This window comes from Protopterus annectens, chromosome 10.part0 (genome assembly GCF_019279795.1).
Source record: "Protopterus annectens isolate FY-2018-M chromosome 10.part0, PAN1.0, whole genome shotgun sequence".
Classification (NCBI taxonomy): domain Eukaryota; kingdom Metazoa; phylum Chordata; order Ceratodontiformes; family Protopteridae; genus Protopterus; species Protopterus annectens.
Genome location: NC_056744.1, coordinates 732,308,111 through 732,328,052, shown reverse-complemented (window position 1 = coordinate 732,328,052; position 19,942 = coordinate 732,308,111). Strand labels below are relative to the sequence as shown.

Sequence of the window (19,942 nt, the reverse complement as noted above, 5' to 3'; positions counted from 1 at the left end):
GAGGGTATGAGTGGGCTCCCCCCTGCTTGTTTATATACCATATAGCAGTGCTGTTGTCCATCTTTACCATTAATTGCCATGGAAAAATGTGGTCCTTGAAGGCTGTCAGAGCATTCTGTACAGCTAACATTTTTTTGATCGATATGCATGTGCATTTGACTTGGGTTCCATTTGCCCTGAATGCACTTCCCTGCCAAGTGAGCCTCCCATGCATAGTCTGATGTGTCTGTTAGGGTTTGGGCAACAGGGGGTAGAGTGAAGGGCAGTCCCTTGTTTTGGTGGCAGGCCTCTGCCCACCAAAGCAACTCCATCTGTAGGCAAGGTATGATAGGAATCATTGCTTCTAGATCCTGAGAATGTTGACACCATTGGCTTTTTAGATACCATTGTGGTTTCCTCATATGCAATCTTGCATATGGAATTAGGAGAATGCAGGAGGCCATGAACCCAAAGGCTTGCAGCATTTGTCTTGCAGATAGCACGGTCTTTGTGGCCATTAGTTTGAAGTAGGTTGTCAAACGAACTTGTTTCTCTGGCGTGAGGAAAGCCATCTGGGAAGTTGTGTTCAAGCTTGCTCCCAGTAATACAATTTGTTGGCAGGGTACAAGTTGTGATTTCTTTTCGTTTATGGTGTACCCCAGAGAAGTTAGCACCTTTTTGTACAAATGCCAGATGATTCAATAGTATGTCCTGGCTTTCTGCCTGAATTAGACGATCGTCCAGGTATGGGTATATCTGAATATTTCTTTGCCTGCAAAATGCAATGACTGGAGCTAGGCACTTTGTGAATATCCTGGGTGCAGTAGATAAGCCAAAGGGCAGTGCAGAGAACTGATAGTGCATGAAGCCTGCTTTGAAGCATTATAGGTATCTTCTGCAAGATTCCCCGATTGGGATGTGCAGGTAAGGCTTCCTTTAAATCCAGTGTTGCCAATCAGGCATCCTTGCTAGCATAGGAAGCAACTAGTGAAGAGTTAGCATCTTGAATTTTGGGATCACCAAAAAGGTGTTTAGGATAGAGAGGTCCATGATAGGACGCCAGGAGTTGTCTTTTCTGGGCATCAGGAAAAGTCTTGAGTAGAAACCTTGTCCCCTTTCCTCTTCTGGGACAGTTTGAATAGCCCTTATACTTGAGAGAACTTGCTTTTGAGCCTCTGCCCACTGATTTGGTGGTAGATCTTGCCAACCGTTTGGAGTTGGTAAAGTGAGGAAGTGGAATCTGTATCCTTGGGAAACTATATTTAAAACCCATTTGTCCTGGGTAATGAGTTCCCAGTTTTTTGCCTGCAGAGCAATCTATCCCCCTAAAGGAGCAATCAGTTGAGAAGGGTTTGGAAGTTTTAAAGTTAAGTCATTGAGACAGTTTACCATGGGGGGGGGGGGGTTACTACTCCCTGCTTTGGAAGTGAGGGCCCACCACTGCTAAATCTTGTGCGTACCTTGGGACTGAAGCCTGGGTGTTCTGCTGGCTCTGGGTTTGGACTGAAGGCCTGGAAGAAGCAGGAAAGGACCAATTCTTAGAGGGCCAATGGCTACTAAATCTTGGAGGCTGCACTTGCAGGAAATCTTTAAGTTTGCATAAATTTAGCTTTTTCCTCCATCTTTTTTAAGTACTTCTTCTGCTTTGTTGCCAAACAGGTGGTCCTGGTTTAAGGGAGCATCCAGCAATTTAGCTTTAACATGATCTGGCAAAGATTGCTCCTTAAGCCAAGCATGCCTTCTAAGTACAGACCCAGTAACAGCAGCCCTACAAGATGCCTCTAGTGAATCAAAACCACAGTGCAAAGTACGTTTTCCAACTTGTTCAGCAGAATGCATTAAATCCTGTAAATCTTTACTTTCAGCACAGTCAAGAATCAACATCAGTTTCTGTTTAAGCAATCCAATAATATGCTGCTAATACTTTAACATATGAAACTGGCAGTTTAAGGCCCTAAAGGCCAAGGTTGCAGAAGTGTATGCCTTCTTACCCCATCTATCCAGCGCCCTGGAATCTCTATCAGATGGGGTAGGATTTTTGGCAGTAGTAGCCTTAATGCCCTTGGGTCCCTGTGAAATGGTCTCAGGATCCACAGTAGGATTTTTAAAGAGGAACTTGAGTGTCAGGAACCCTGTAATATTTATCTGGTTTTCTGGGAGCAGGAGCTAAGGAGTCAGGGGCCAAGCTAGATTCTGAAAAGGCATCATCAACAATGTCCAGTACAGGGGGGATAGCTAAAGTCCTGTGTTGGGGCAGGAGTAAGAAATCCCTAAGCCTCTTTTTAGAATCAGAGTAATACTGGCTTTCCCAGAGAAAATGCTCCCTAAGAGTATGCAAGGTTTCACCAAAAGAGAAATCCCCTGGAGGGGAAGCAGAGGGAATAGAGTCCTCTGCATCAGAATCCTCATAGGTAGATAAAGGTAAATCCCGGTCATCAGAGGAAACAGAAATTTCAGAATCCTGATCAGAAGAATCATAAGCAAGTTCAGTCCTTGGTCTCTTAGAGGTGGAAGGTTGGCTTCCCTTGATTAAAGTAATAAAGTTGTCAGCCATTCTTATCATTTGATTTTTAGGCATAGAGGCCTGACCATGCTGTTGCGGTCTGGATGTTGGCTTTCTAGGCATGGATCGAGTTTTAGGCCTTGAAGAAGATGATGGCATCGGTTTAATATGCAAGTCAGTAGGCCTGAATACAACCTCAGAAGCCGGTGCCCAGCACAGCGGCTCCGGACCCATCCAAGGTAGAGATATCCACAGGTTCCACAGTTGAAGCATCTCGCGGCATACCAGACTCCAAATGGGTCTCAGTAGAGGTCTGCAAATCTAAAGTAGCTGGTATCAGGGGCTACGAAAGCACCTCAGAGTACTGGCGAACTGGTGACTAGCTCAGGAGAAGCGTTGTCAGCAGCTATGGACCTCGATGGTCCTTTTGTCTTTATCTTTGCGTTTTTTTCAGAATGCTGGTAGTCGGGTGGCTTACCGAAGCCATATCTGGGTAATTGAACTGAGTACCAAAATATTTAGAAGTGTAAATATACCGACGAATAGTTTGTTGTTTAAATAAGGCACAAAACTGACAGTGAGGTACGCCATGGTCAGGGCCTAGGCAAGGAATACAGTACGAATGAAAATCTTTATGAGGTATTTGCTTTCCACAAGAAATACAATTACGGACTTTTACTGACATCAGTTTAGAGCAAGAAAAAGTTTCCCCAACAGGGTACTTAGCTTAGTTGAAGACTTTGGTTCTGAAACTCTTCAGGAGTCGACTGATGGGCACTTGCAAACTGCTTCTGCTTCAGGCACCACACAGCAAGAAAGACTGATGTAATGGCATCAGCTGCATGCTTTATACCAGACTACCTGACATCATGGAAGATGAGACAGCAACCAACGCAGGAATCAAGACTTTGATAATCAGGCCGACTGAGGGCTACTGCAAGCAGATAACCCAAATGTGATGACTGCAACAGTGAAACACTAAGAACATCATGCAGACTCCACAGAGAAGGTGCTCTAGCCAAGAACCGAACCATAGAACCTCTTGCTGTGAGTAGACAACACTAACCGCTGCACCACAGCAGCCTCAAAATACAATGTGATGTCATGACACAAGATGTAGTGTTTTCCACAACTACAGTACAAGGAACCATGGCTGCAAGAATGAACTGCCATACCAAGAATTACCATATATACAGAATATGTACACAAGCTGCATGCATTATTGAAAATGATTCTGTGTCAATGTGTCAAACATGTTATCAGTAAGAAGGGGTTCTAAACCTCCATTCTTCAGCTCATCTTCCAGACTTTATAGCTAGCATCCTGAAAAGGAATGAGATAAGTTAGCATTTCTGACAGATGTTGCTATTACTGGTTTGGTACATTCCATTTGAGGATAGCAAAGCCTGCTGCTTGTTTAGTATCTTGTGTTGCAGCTATTCCTGCATTAAAACTAAAATCTGGACAACTGACCCAGTTATCCATTCCTCTTCCTACTGCTACTCACAGTTAAATCAAGCGTGAAGGTACACCGAACTAAGAAGGAATGGTAATGTACTTCTCTGCCAGTTCTAGCTGGCTGTTTTTCATGTTACTACCAGCTGCCGATGAACTAACCAGTCTATGTAATTATTACCCCTTAGAATATGCACTTACATGTTTTCCTTTCATATATCTGGTAATACAAATCAGGGCACCATGTGCCTATATTAAAATTAAAAAATTCACAAGAATTGTGATGTCCCTGCACTGGCCCAGTAATTAGGAGCCTCAATTCTGATGACCAGCAACACTGGGGAATGTGCGCACTGGGAGTATGACAAGTACACACACAATACAGTGCAATTTTCCTTAAGAGCACATGCAGATCAGTCAGTCTGGGGCTGGTTTCTCCTGGTTTCTCCAGATCCCCAATAAGACTCCCCACTGGCACCGCTATAGGGTTGAGATCTCAGCTGAGTGGCGAAACCAAGATCTCCAGTACACTCTCTGTCCAACCAGCGCTTTATGTCCCTGCCCAAGTAGCTGACACACACACTCCTTGAGATTTGATATATATATATATATATATATATATATATATATATACACACACACATACACACACACACACCTGGGAAAGGCTGACACAGGTTTACTAGCTATGCCCCCTACTGTCCAGACTATAAGGTAGTTCCGACTGCCACCAGTCAACTCTTATTAGCTACTTTAAGACCCTTAACAAAGGGTGTCCAATCTTATTGTGTAATGTGACTATTAATCCAAATGGTAGTCTGACCAAGAGCAAGGCTATTTAGGAGTGGCCTGTTCAGTGTCAAATAGATATGCAAGTACTCGAAGAGCTTAAATATCTCTACACAGACCAGCCACAGTTGAAAGGTTTAAATATATTTAATAAATAAAAGAACAAGATAATACTCAGTAAGCAAATCAGTTACATCAGAGTTTAAAATTACAGGAAATATTTAAAACATTGCAGGACAGTCTCAAATAAATAAAGAAAACATCTAAGCTATACTTTACTATATTCCTATCTGACTAATGGAGTTATTATGCCCTAGAAACTTACAACAAGGCAAGTGCAGAGCTGATGATGAGGGTTGATATTATAAGCACAAAATTCCTTTTCAGTGAATACGGAAACAGCGACACATATTGCATGAACCGTGAACACCTAACTTCCTAAACCACAAATTCAAAATCTCTAATAGTCATAGTTGGCCAACCCCACCGCCCACTACATACTACCTACCCAAACAAAATAAACCACATACATGCACTAAACAAAACCCTACTTCTAACCCTAAAGTAAAGCTTGCATATACTACCATGTATGCACTTACCTTAACCCACACTCTAACCCTAAGGTCCGTAACTATCACACACTTACCTTAAGGAGCTGTACCGCAGAAGGGCCAACTATGACAATTCAACATTTCGAATTTCGCTCTTCAGGACGATTGGGGTTTTTGCGGTTTGCTGAATACATGCTGACATTTCTGTATTTGTGTACGTGGACCTTTGCGGTTCTAATAGGGAACCGATGATGAGTGGATGTTCTTGTTAGGTCAAAGACAAAATATAAAAACACCCCGTCTCTCTGAGAGAGAGTTCTGAAATTAATATCAAATATTACAGCAGAGTAAGCTTGGATGACATCATTTTTTGTCACCTGACTTTCAGTTCCCAAGCTAAATCCCCCATTATCAGAAACTAACAGAATTTAGTGTCTCTCCGTGAAAAATGCATCTCTCAGATGTTTGCAGATCCTGGAAGTCAGTCATAAAACAATAAAACACTTCTACATCTCAAACCAAGTAATTACTTCTCTTTTCAAGACAATACAAAAAAAACTTCCAGCTCTAGACATTATGTCTGCTGTTGCATTGAAACCAACTTTTATAGTGCAATCATAAATTTAATTTCAACTATTTTCTTGAAGTTTTGCAAGTAAACTCTGTATGTTCTCATTTCTACTGTTAAAAACTTACATTTGCACAGTTTATATACATTTCTGTTCTAAGCCAGCATGGTACACTGTGGACACATCCTTGAAGCTCAGTACTGTACAAACTTTGTTTGACACACACTTCTACACTAGTAGTTTAATATACACATAACATATAATTCTAATACATTTGCTTAGATAAGAATATGAATCATGCTGATATTCACACATGACATGATTATTTTCAAAATTGCAGATAGCTGGGCTGGCAGTGTGACATGAATCATTTTAGTCCTACAGAAAAGCTCACCACCAAGTGTCAAGTAATTAAAGCCATTTATGGATTCCTCAATTTAGGGATGCAGCAAGCCATTTTCATCAGTGGCTTGATGGCATAATATCCAGTAACAGATTGTTTGTGGATATTGGAAGATTGGTGCACAGTCAGAATGCCAAGGGAGCAACGTACTTTATCTCAGCAGCAGCTGTCAATCTGACAGTTCAACAAAAACACTGAAGTCAAGTGCTCCCAATTAAAATTGCCAGGGCCTCTTCTATTGGCAATTTTTTTTACCTTTATATGAGTGAGGATCATGAAGAAAGGGCCAGATACAAAGAAACAATCACCTGTATAGCAGAAAGTAAACAAAAGAAGCAAAAAAAAAAAATGGAAGGTATGGGGCGAGACAGTGGATTTGTAGTGCATGGGCATTGTAGAGACAGGCTAATCCACCTCCACAGGCCAATGAAGGAAAAATAAATGTTAACAGTCAAGGCTTCCGGAAGGAAAGAACATGGAATGTTGTACACGTACTGCAGAAGGTTTTGAGCAGAAGTATACAAGGCAATATGCAGATCCTTGAAAAGTAGAGCCTGACCAGTCCCTGAGTTTTTTGGACATACAACTCTTGAATACTGAACAAGGGATACAAACTAGTGTTTATAGGAAGGATGTTCAGGTTAATAAATATCATAAGAGAAGTATGCATGCAGGGAGATCATTTAAAAGTATTTTAGAGAGTCAATACTTGAGAGTCAGTAGACTCGATACTGAATTGGATGTATGCAATACTCAGATGTAGGAGTTGTCTGAAAACTTTTTGGATAGGGGCTATAGTGCAATAGAAATTGAGACAGCTAGGAGGGAGGCATAGATATTCTCTTGCTAAACCTTATTTTTCTGCTCAAGACCTTAATGTTAATAATCGTAGCAAGGCTCAACTCTTTAGATACCCAATGACGTACAGCAGAATTAGTAAAACTGTTGAGAATATTATTAGAAAGAATTGGCTTATTTTAAAATCTATAACTGGCCATGAAAATTGGCTTCCAGAACAACCTCTGTTTAGCTATAGGAATTGTAACAAATTTAAAAACGCTTGTTATGTTATAAGGATTTTGCTTTGAATAAAGTGCAAGGCAGTGAATTTAATAGAATTGGTACATTTCCGTGTTATAATTGTTCTTGCTGTAATAGTATTAATTCGTGTCCCGAATTTATACATCCTAATAGTGGTATAAAGTTTATTTTTCACTGTACAGCAACATGTAATACTTCTAGCATTATATATCTTGTGACATGTAAAAAGTGCCTAGGTTTTTATGTGGGAAAATCAACTAGGCGATTAAAGGATAGAATTATTGAACATAGGTCAGAGATCCGTAGGAATGTTTATAGTAATTCACTTGCTTGCCACATTTCCCAGATGGGCGTTGAACATGAATTTGATTTCAGAGTTATGTTCATAGTCTACTCTGATATTAGGTGTGGTGACCATAACAACATTGTGGACACCAAGGAATATGAATGGATAGTTAGGCTTCAAGCCGATAAGGGTCCAGGATTAAATAAGCAGGTTACTTTGAAACCTGTCTTGAAAAATAAAGGAAAATTAAGAAGAAATGAAGTGTGTGTGTGTATACCTGTTATTTTTTGCTATTTCTGTTTCTTTAAAAATTGGGTGTTCATCCTATCTAATTAATGGCTGTGTCATGTTTTTACTATAAATACTAGCTTGAGCTTTTACTTTTTGTAAGACTCTGAGGAAGGACTGTTTGTATATCCAAAAGCTTTGTCATTTTAATAAATTGTGTTTGGTTCGACGTTGTGGCGAGAATACTTTTTTGTTGCTGTAATCTGAGATATCCCAGCATTAATGTGCATTATTAATTCAAGAACCATCTCCGAGAGAAAGTCTGTGCATTTTGTATCTTGTGCTGGACCTGTAAACATCCTCTCACTAGCACTTGTCTTTGGCTCTGTAAACAAGACTTAGATCATAGTATTTCTCTTAGAGATAGATAGGAATGTAGCACGATTAGTCTAGACATTTTCTGTATTTATGTGAGACTGTCCTGCAATGTTGTTTTAAACTATTTCCTGTGATTCTGAACTCCATTGTCACTGTGTTGAGTTAATGAGTATTGTCTTGTGCTTTTATTATTAAATATATTTAAACCTTTTAATTGTGGCTGGTTTTGTTTAGAGATATTTAAGCTCTTAAGAGTACTTGGACATGTACTTGGTGATACTGCACAGGCCACTCTGGAATAGCCTAGTAACATTGCACAGTAGAATTGGTCACCCTTTGGTAAGGGCCTTTACAGTAGCTGATAAGTAGTGGTTGGTGGCAGTGATAACTACCTTATAGTCTGGGCAGAAGGGGGCATAGCTAGTAAACCTGTGCCAGCCTTCCCCAGGTGTGTGTGTGTGTGTGTGTGTGTGTGTGTGTGTGTGTGTGTGTGTGTGTGTGTGTGTGTGTGTGTAAATCAGATCTCAAAGTGCATGTGTGTGTACATAAATCAAATCTTAAAGTGTGTGTGTATGTGTATAAATCAAATCTCAAAGTGCGTGTGTGTGTGTGTGTGTGTGTGTGTGTGTGTGTGTGTAAATCAAATCTGAAAGTGTGTGTGGGTGTCTGCTACTTGGGCAGGGACATGAAGCACTGGTTGGACAGAGAGGGTGCTGGAAGTTTTGACTTGTCCACTCGGCTGAGATCTTAACCCTATAGCTGTGTCAGTGGGGAGTCTTACTGGGGATCTGGAGAAAGGAGACACCAGACTGACTGATCTCTGCGCACTCTTAAGGGAAATTGTACTTTACTACGTGTGTACTTCTCATCCTCCCAATGTGCACATCCCTCACTGGTGTTAGTGGTGAGGATTGAGGCTCCTTGATTACTGGGCCAATGCAGGGGCGTCACAGCCTTTATTACCAGAAGAACACGAAGCAGAATCTCCTCCCATTTCACAGCTCACTATTTGTTATGCACACTTTTGTATTTCCTCCTTAGTATGTACTTCATCAAAAAAATAATCATTTTGTCCCTCCAGAAAAAATATTTTGAAGACAGCTGGCTACAGCATTTTGAATCTCCCACCTGCTTCTCAACATTCCCTAAATGGCGGAATAAATTTACTCCTCTTCTACTTGGTGTACAGCGAGTAATCATTCTCCACAAATGCTCAACTGTCTTCCACTTTTAGTACTCTGTCTTTCTGCCAGTTTTGTCAGAATCCACTCCTGCTGTTCGCATTGCATCTTTACTATTAAAAGGTGTAGGTTGCTTTCACATAGCCTGGTTTGGAGCTTACACATGATGTGCCCTTTCAATTAACAATTCCTGCTGTGGAATACCAGTCCAGTTGCTTATTTGTGCTTTCATAAGATTAATATATAGTCTGCTCCTTCCAGCTGGTACAGCTGAAAATTCTCAGGTTGTCCCTACATGCTCTATCCTCCAATATTTTTGGAACATCTCTTCTTGAGCAGTCTCATATTCATCCAGCCTTTTCTTTGTTTCAACCTCTGATTTTTGCAGTTTTATCACCTCATCAGAATATATGTTTAAAGCTTCTTCCATTTTTTCCAGAATCTTGTTGTTTGAGTTGATATACCCCCATCAGTGTTTCGTTTACTTTAACAAAGTCTGTGTGCAGCTGTCTTATGCTTTCCTCTAGGTTACCAGAGTCATGTCAGGAGCTTGCATTTACTGAACAGCTGCTGTATTTTTCCCAGTCAGTGTTTTTTCCTCACCTTTTGTAACAGATTTTCCTTTGGGTCCTCTGTTTTTTTTTTTTTCTTGGCATCCAGGCAGTGAACTTACTAGCCAGTTACTGAAATTTACGCAGAAACACAAATCTACTGGCCTTCTCTGCGGAGTATGTTTTCACAATGGGAGAGCAAGAATTAAGCTGTTACTCAATGTGCAGCCATCTTGGAAGCCTCACCCAAAATAGTCTTGAGACTGTTTCCCACATTAAGTTTGGCTTACTACATCAGACATGCTTTACAGAAGATGCCCAATGGTACACTTCTTCCCCCAAAAATGCATTCAACAAGTGCAATTATGCTCCAAGTCGGTTACTTTTCCATAAAAAAAAAATTTTGTTGGCTTTCAATTTCTGGTTCAGACCCTCCCAGTTACAGCAGTGATCAACAATGGTGGTCAGACAGGCTGTTAATTGCCTGGAGTATAACTGCATTCAAAAACTGCATAAAAATTCTTAATTGAGAACAAGATATTTGCTTCAAAAACAACCATTTACTACCCCCCCACACCCCAGGTTCTCTAATTTGGGAACAAGAATACAATTATTGCTTTTTGAATACCAAGACTCAAGCGCATCTGTCTCTGTGCACATGTTTGTGTGCGTTAATGGTACATCTCCTGTTTTCAGTACTGCCACCAATTTCAAGGCAATGCCTGGCAATACAAAAATAATCTTTGCAGGGCAACAATCCTCTCTCTTTCACTCTTACAGCAGACCAATAAATATTAAAACTCTCCCAACTTCAATACTGTGGCAGAACTTTGGCACCCATTTCATCAGCATTTAGCATTACAATGCCATTAATAAGAACCATTACAAGCTCACACATTATCACAAAACAGTAAGCTATCCTCAAGGTTGATGAGGCTTCCCAAAGGTGCCTCTACCACTACCTGGACTAGATATTATAGGGTTTGTCAAGTCACTGCCAATTTTAATTAAAAAAAAAAAAAAAAACACTAGTGGAGGCATATGTCCCCCAAAACCACATGCATGGGGCTTCACCAATTTCTATCCTTTACTTAATAAAACATTGCTAGAGATCACATAACCTTAAGGAAAGTTAAAATTAGGACAAAACTGTAAATGCATCTCAACTCCAACCATACACACATTACGATGTAATAACTGAAATGCACTTACTCAATTTTTAAAGTTAAGATGCACAACTGTTCCCTTACTCATTCCCTCCTGTTGTACCCATAAATGAGCCAAGCCTGCCTTCTGCTCTCATTCAACTCATTCCACTCTACCTGACTGGCCATACAATCAGAGCAGTATAAGCAAGATCCAAACATGGGTCATTTCATTCACATTCAGCACCTACCATTTTAAGACCTTAGCCAGGGATCTAGTGTCAAAAACTTTGGCCACTGATATGTGTTGCTCTGAAATAAGTTTCCTCACCTACAGAAACACACAGATTTCCAGTTTGTGGAAACGTCCCACTACCAAAACTATGCTCACTTTGGTACGTGCACCTTCTAAATGCAGTTAATCAGTCCTCCTACTCATTTAATAGTTCCAGTCACTCATATTGCTCTCAAAGGCCTTTTCATACTTCAGTATTGCTGTTGAGTTGTTCCTCTGTAAGCCTGTTAAAACATTTTAACTTGCTGTTTACACTTTCCTTTGCTGCCTTTTAACTCTGTTCTGCTACAGTTGTGTTAACATGGATAAAAGCACATAAGAAAAAAAACAAATACATGCATACTATACCACTTCTCCACAGTAAAATAATACATGTACTGCCATACTAATGCATGTTTGGAATTTCTAACTAGCAAAATAAAAAAAATCTATATCATTTTTTTTTTTACATACTCAGAGAGTAGCTAAGGGTGCCACAAATGAAAAACACTAATCCACGTGTCTGCTGGTGGCGCCACTGGTTTCAAACATACAGCAATTGTTATTTGCTCCTTTGTGCATCAGCTGTTACACCTCATAAATAAAACCTCAGTGTACAGCAATCCACATGTTCATGGATGTCCACAGGGAAATAAAATTGCATGGTTAAAAAACAACCAGTGGCAACAAAATGAAACACTTGTATAGTTAAAAAGCTGAACAGACTTGCAGGCTTCTACAGGGGACTGCCACAATGAAACTTCAGCAATGCAGACTAGGTATGATGCTCAGCATTTTCAAATCGCCTACCAGATATGCAATGATAAAGAACAAAATACCTTTCCCTGTCTGACTGATGGGCTAATTCCAGAGTATTTCCAAAAATAAATAGGAATGTAAAGCAATAACTTTTTTACTACAGTGAAATGAGTTATTTCAGAGTACCACTGCATTGTTTTTTAGTAGTAATTGTGCCATTTTTTTAAAATATGATCGGTAGACCAGCTGATATTTTTGTCTCGCGCAAGGTCATATCACCTAAAATTATCATATTAATGCAGAATTTCACCTTTGAATATTTTGTAGGCTGAACTCTTCCTTAAGAAACTCTAGATACCAACATCTATTTTTGCATACTGGATGGGATTTTATCTTTACCTTTATCCATTTACAGTGTAAAATATTATAAACCACTGCTTTATTACCAGTTGTTCAATGAACTCGGTTTGTCAATACTTTGCCTGTTAAATTCTCAGGTTTTGGTGTCATTATTTGCCATCTCAACACAGTGTAATTTCACATCCATGTTTTGATATCAAGAAATGCATGCAAGCAGAAAGCAACCATCCTTACATCTGCAAACAAAATACAAACCAAATACTGGTACATACAAAACATCTAAAAGCCTCCAAAAGTAAATTAGAGCTAGTCATCATATTAACAGCCAAGGCATTACACACCTCAAGCAACAGCACCAAGTCAGTTACAGTAGGTTTAACATTCAAAGTTACACATCAATGCATAGTTAAAGGACTGCAGTATGAGCAGCATCTTCTCATTGTCTGATATGAAACATTTCCTATATTTTTAACTAATATGCAGAAGCCCCTCCGCCCACAAAGAAAAATACACTGTCATATGAAAGTTACTAATTCACTACCTTAACACATTAGTGCTTAACAAAGTTACAGCACAGCCACAAAGAAATCAGCTAAAAAATAAAATACTTAAGACCAAACAGAAAAGTGTCACCTTAGCCACTATCTACACCATTAGGTGAAGTCTTGTTCATTTGGCAATCATGAACATGTGGAGAGGAAACACCTGTGCATATACAATGGACAATACTTTCACATGCCTGCATGACTAAATGCATAGTAAAATAAACTACGTATGTAGAAACTGTGCAACAGTATCCAAGAAATATGATTATCACTTGCACACAAATGGAGGGCTGTTACAAGCCCCAAAAATCAAGCACATACAAACCCCATTAGCAGCAGCCATCTGAACTATGATTTCTACAGCAGTCTTGTTAAAATAACGTCCATCTCCGCCAACCACCATTGTAGATCCCTGTCGATCTCTTAAATCTATGGAAAAAAATATACTCTGGATAAAGTTTAAAAAATAGTTCTCCTTGGTCTCAAAAATGTAAGTTTTTTTCCTTAGTCCACTGGTTCCTGGTTTCTGGTCATAATATGGGAGAGTTGGTAAAGTCAGCACAGGCAGAGGGCTGTCATCCATAATTCTGCAGTTCAACAGTGCATAAAATAACACCCAAAAGATGAAAATCTAAAGCAGAAGAATTTTAAATACTGGAAAGGGCTAGTCTTCTCACTTGTTCAGCTGAACTAAGATAGTAACCAAAAATAGCTCTTTGGGCCAGGAGAGCTAAATGCAGTTATAGTAACTGAAGACGCTTCTGTACACTTGTCTACGAAGATCACTGTCAGGCAGATGAGATTTAAAGTAATTTAAACAGGACCCCATAAAATTATGATGGAATGCAGAGCAAAAAGACGTTCTAAAAGGATAGAATTGCCTTGTTGAAATGTAGTTAGGATTCAAAGAAAAAGGAAAGATCCTGAAGTTATGCAAATTAGGTCCTTCAAGTATCAGGTTAGCTGATGTTAAGTTAATGACAAGCATGCAGTACAAGCAATGAAAGTATACTGAAGTGGACGCCACCTACAAATGTATGACCACAGGGTGGAGCAGCAATCACAGTACTTATAACCTGCAGTAAAACGTCTAAAAAAATAAGGAGTGCTTCTCGGACAGTATTTAAATGATCCCATAAAACAATACGGGGCTGTAAATGTTGCTTTTTATAAACAGACAGTCCAACTTTTACCAATTAATATAGGAGTCTGGAAAGACCATCTTCTCAGCTTGCGTTGGTGGTATAGAGAATAAAGCTCAGACTACAGACCTGACAACCTGAGTTAGACTATCAGCTCGGGGGGGGGGGGGCTGATGGCACAAGCAGGGAGTTTAGGATATGCCCACACAGGAGGGAGTGGGTTCCCTTTCAGCTCTCAATACTGCTAGAGTGAAGGCCCATCATAATGGAGTGGAGCTGATACAGGAAAGATTGGCACATAGCCACCAAAGCCATGCTTTATCCTAATCACAGTCAGGGGAAGAACAGCCCATCTCATCAGGTCCCTATTACTTCACTGAAGAATCGGTTCATTGCATGGCTTTTTATCAAACATGCAGTTTGAACCATTCGGACAAAGATGGCATTACAGTGGAAATATGGAAATTTGAATTTTCCCACTGTAGTGTGATCTCAGAGTTGGTGTATAAAATTAGCAGGGGGTCTGGGGGGTGCAGCCCTCTACAAGAGGGAAGTCTGATGAATGGCATTTCTGATGAAATACCATTCAATGGCCCGATTCTTCGGTGAAGTAATATAGACCCATCTCTCATCAGCTAATGAGATGAAGACATAAAACCAGTTCTGGAAAGGATGGCAATCCAAAACTCACTAATTTAAAAAAGTTAGTCTTTGGGATAAGAGTAGAAACTGCAGTACCAAGCAAATATTCACACAGACTCCACACAAAAGGCAACCCAGGCAGGAACCAGGCAATGCATGGCAACAATAACTACTGCATCAGCTTACTGTCCATTTTGTTACTCAAGAGCACTGACCCTTCTTTCAAGGTATTATCTACTTATCAAATCATAATAGCCATACCGATCAGATACTAAAATTCAGATCATGCCTGTAATAGCCATGGGTTTGCAGTTCAGAACAACTTGGATACTTAAATGCATACAATTACACAAGCCAGCAGTGTACAGAATCATAAAATGCTAGCCTCAAATGTGTGCTGCTAATCTGTACTTGTTAAAACAGTGATACAGTTAAATAATTGAAGTATAAATGTTTTATTCTCATGCTATTATACTATAGAACGTTTTGAGTTATCCACCCAGAACCCTAGCTTTTGTGAAATGAATGCCACAAACCATGAGCAGCAAAATCTGCTGGTTGGTCACCATCAAAAGATTCACAGAGACCAATTTAAAATTTCTAGCAAAACATTCTCTGAAAAAAAGTGTCCTTATACCAGCAAAAGATTACATGTAATTAAGGAAATAATTCTTTTGACATGGGACACAGGATATGAAGCCCAGATATGGTAATACAACAGCAAAGTTTAATGCTACTAGGTGTGATAAAAAGCAAATGCTATAAAACTGAAATCAAAATCTAAACAAGCTGTATCTGAAGTACTGAATATTGTACAGGAGAAAAAGTGGAAGTAAGATTTTAAGAAAAGGGAACAAATTATATACAAATAAATAGAATTTGTGGGAACAATACATGTTCAGGAGGAATGAGGTTTAATGGATGGCAAGTAATGAGCATAAAAAACAATGTTACTATGGTTTGTTTTCTATTAATGTATGCGAGTACACCCATGTCATGGTTTAAAATGTGATTTAAAGTTGTGAAAAGCATGTTAGGATACCTAGTTAAAGGATGCATATAGTTGGGGTCTTCGGGTACAAGAGATTTACCTGCTGTCTTCTCCAGACTATGGAGCATCAAGTCATATGTACATTTAGAGTTTGTCCAACATTTTCTGTGACAGGAAAGGTTACCTTTACAGAGAAACATGCATGAACTGAACAACCCAGAAAAAATGTCTTTTGGGATATGGACTACATTTCACAACCCTGACCAAAGTTGCATACTAAATCCTATACAAACATTAAATATAATCCAACTGGCAGATTAAATTACTGACGTTTTTCTCAAAGTCTAAATTTGATACTTAGTAAATGAGGTACAGGTTTATCTGTTTTGACAGTTTTTTTACTAGAAGTTTCAGAAATTATACTCATCACATACTGCATCCAAAACAGACCACTCCATCCATAAAAAAATAATTTCAATACTGAAGACGGCTAGAAAGACTTTTGGTGGCAGAGTATTTCCAGTGAAACTAAATGTATTTAGTCATAAAAAAAGAAATATTCTGATGTAATGCCAATTTATGTTCTGTGCGTGTACTGCATTCAATACCCTGGAAAAAGTTACGACATCTTTAACTGTATAACACAGTTTGGAAATCTGGCATAAGCCAGTTTCCAGGCATGTTTACGGACTATTCCCATCAATACAGGGTTAGAAGGGTTGACCTTTTAGTATAACGTGACAACAAATTTGGACATTACATTCTCACCCAAAGAAATGCATGTATTAAAGAACAGCTGCACTAGAATATTTTGAGTCCCTTTCATAATTGCCTACTTTATACCTAAATTATTCAGATGCTTAAAAAACACACAGTCAAGACAACAGTTTCAGTTCTGATGTTAATACTATTAAGATTTTCATTTAAGAACTTTTTTTTTCTTTTAATTGAGCTAGCCTTATTGAGCAGAGCCCACTTAGACAGCAGACCTGAGAAGAGGAGTTCCAGTATTTAACAGACATGCATGAACACATAACCAGTAAGTAAATAGGAAGAAACATGGCAGCAAAATGCAAGAGGCAACTGGCTTAAAAGATGTATGGTGAAATGTGCACTGCTGACTTTGGTAATGTTTAACACTTGCCACACCAAAATGGAGTTTTGCACTACACAACTATAAATTAGAACTATGATCACTGGCTTTCTAGTATTTCATCCATGTCAAACAGAGTCCATGACCATCAAAAATTACAAATCAAGTGTGCATGTTACTTATCTACCTTTAAAATTAAGCCAACTAAGCTAATAATCAATCAACAAGCATTTAAACTCTTTAATCTACAAATACAGTAATATTTCCCAGTTTATTACAGCTATTCTTACAGTACCAGTAAAATACTTTGCAGGAGGGCTTTGCTGTATATTGTACTCCAACATTAGGCGATATCCTCCCGAGATTTTTGTTGTATAATCATGGAGATTATCTTGGAGTAGGTGAAGCAGAAGTACTGCAGCCTCAAACTTTATACATTTTGGCATATTCACACACTGTACCACTGTTCCGTGGACTGCAGCTATAATCCTTAGATCTAAAAAGGAGTCACAGATTTGAGGCAGCACTTCTCTGGTCTTGTAAACCCATAGCTCTCCCTGCAACAGAGGAATACAGACATGTGACCCATTGGTACCAAATGTGATCTCTCTGAATACATTCTTGTATCATATTTGGCATCAAAAGGCCATATCTCTATATAGACAGCAATACGCATACTTTCATGAAGGAATGAAATAGTCTAGGAGGTTCAAAACCTGGTGCCCAATCACATAAGAGCATTGTGTGTACTGCGTACAATACCTGTAGCATGCAATATCCATAAAGAGATATCGGTCACTGGCCCACCACCTACAAAGCCATTGAACTGTCTATGAATGTTTCTGGATGTATATCACACAGGGTGATATTACTTACAGAAGAGTTGTGTACAAGTCCATGATTATTTCCCTACCTTGTAGTTTGGGTAGTAAGCTTTCCATTCACTGCACTGCCTTTTCATGTTCACCAACTGATCATTCCATTAAGGTGAAGTATAGCAATTGTAATACTGGCCACTAAAACACAAAAACTTGTAGGTGGCTCTAGGTGTTGCACTGCTGTGCTGCTTGATAGGGCTGCAATGGCTGCAGACAGCTGTGATGGTGCCACGTTTGAGAATTTGGTCATCTTCCTGCAGGGAGTAGCTCAACGTAACACATGGTAAGGAAAGATAGTGTATATCCCTGGCCTTTCAAATGTCATACATCCATGTGTATTTGTATGGGGGAGGGGAGATTTGACACTGCCCTATCACAGCAGTATAGTTTTACTGTATAAAATACGTTATTCCATACACAGTAGTTAATAGAGCAAAGTACCGCATGTATTTATATTGTTTTGCACACATGGTACAGTTTTTGACAGAGTAGATGGGACTACAGAATTTTGTCATGCTCTCACACGACTCTGGACATGGCCAGAGCTGGTTCATTAACGTCTTGCACATCATCTGCAGCGGACACAAAAAAAAAAAAGTTAGCTATCTGAACAAAATTAATTTACAAAAAAAGATTAAAACTTGAATCTGTTCAGTGTTTTATACAGAAATCACTAAAGGAAAACTGTACCTAGATTACAGGGTTATCAAAGATGAAGTAAGATCAGATTTAAAATGTATTTAAAAAAAAAGTCTGGTAGTCCAAGATATAGAGGTTTTCAATATACCAATTAATCTCAATAAAACTAAAGAAAAGAGAGGACTTCATAAGTCAATCGATCCCCAGACTGTAGAACTCAATACTACTTTATATTAGAGAATCTGTTTATTTAAATACTTTTAAGAAAAAAATAGATCGCTATACGAGACGGCATACATTTGCATACAATATAAAGGAATCTGCTTTATGTATGGTCCAGTTTTGGATAGTTGGCAGTTCTAACTTAAACCAAGCAACTATAAAACACTTTTGTCCAACTCCATATGCGTGACAAAGACGACTGACTTTGCATAATCTACAGGATTTGGTGAAGGTCTCCCTTACAATGGCAGGAGATCCTTGTTGTCCATGTTAGGGCAGAGTATGTGTGGTTATGATGGGTGCAGTAATGTATTTATTGGTGAGGTTTTGCTCAGCTACAGCAGCACACAAATCTTCCAGCAACACGTGGTATGGGAGTAGTTAATCCACTGCATTTAGTAGACACTAGTATCTCCTTAATTGTCGGGTATACACTGAACTAGCACTTTGTGCTTTGCGTGTTTGCAGATAAACATAATTTGCATATCTCCACAGCTGTACATGCACTTATGCTGTGGTGTAATGAGACTTCTAGGAATTGCATTGTGCTTTTGTATTACATATCACCGCTATGCAGCTGTGCATTAAGATTATGACTGCCACTCAATTAAGATTCCATTGCCTGAGAACTGGGAAAGGATGTCCATGTTATACTGAAGGCACAAGCATGTGGATGATAAAGTGATGTCTGGGAAATAGAAAAAGGCTTATTGGTCATATACCTACATTTAAAGATGTTAAGAGGTGGCTTGGGCACCTAGTGAAGATGCTCCTTTTTCCTCCCACAGGAGGTATACTAGACAGGGCCCACTGCATGGATCCCACATGACAAACAAACCATGCAAGAAATTCTCTATCTACTAGTGTGGGGGACACCACAGGAATCCCACGAGCTGGAGACTGCATTTTAAAATACATCTCTAGCAACAATCTTCCTCTGTTTGACAGCAATTCATTTCTCAAACAGAAAAATGGTTTACAAAATGGGTGGTGGTTGCTTTTGTCTTTTCTCTAAATTCTACTTATAACAGCTGCTACACTTACTTCATATTGCTTAATGAGACCAGGGTTGACGGACAAGTTGATTAAAGTAGCTCTGCACTGCCTAACTTCGACAAGAAATCTGTTCTTGTATGGCATGAAATGTTTTTTCAACTGACTAGCTCTTTGTGCAAGAAAAAAAGAACTAAAAATCAGACTCAGAAAATGGGCCGTAATGCAGCCTATCAAAATTAGTCAGGTTTCTGGGTTTGATGCATGACTTGTGAGGACCTCATCAAAATCTATAGAAGTAGCAGCCTTTGTAAACTCAAGTTACACTTTGAGTTATGTTCATTG

The 19,942-nt window shown here is 39.2% G+C and overlaps 1 protein-coding gene across 2 annotated transcripts in view; it reads right to left on the bottom strand.

Moving 5' to 3' along the window:
- The window catches only part of PGM1 (phosphoglucomutase 1), a 426,650-nt gene that overhangs the window by 351,326 nt on the left and 55,382 nt on the right, over positions 1-19,942 (bottom strand). Inside the window, exon 1 of one of the 2 annotated variants that reach the window (XM_044085556.1) lies at positions 13,323-13,627. The exons of the other annotated variant lie outside the window; for it this stretch is intronic. Coding sequence (XP_043941491.1) covers positions 13,323-13,580 — 258 coding nt within the window. The 5' untranslated portion in view covers positions 13,581-13,627. Of the gene's footprint in view, positions 1-13,322; positions 13,628-19,942 lie in introns of those variants that run through there. 2 annotated transcript variants of the gene reach the window in all.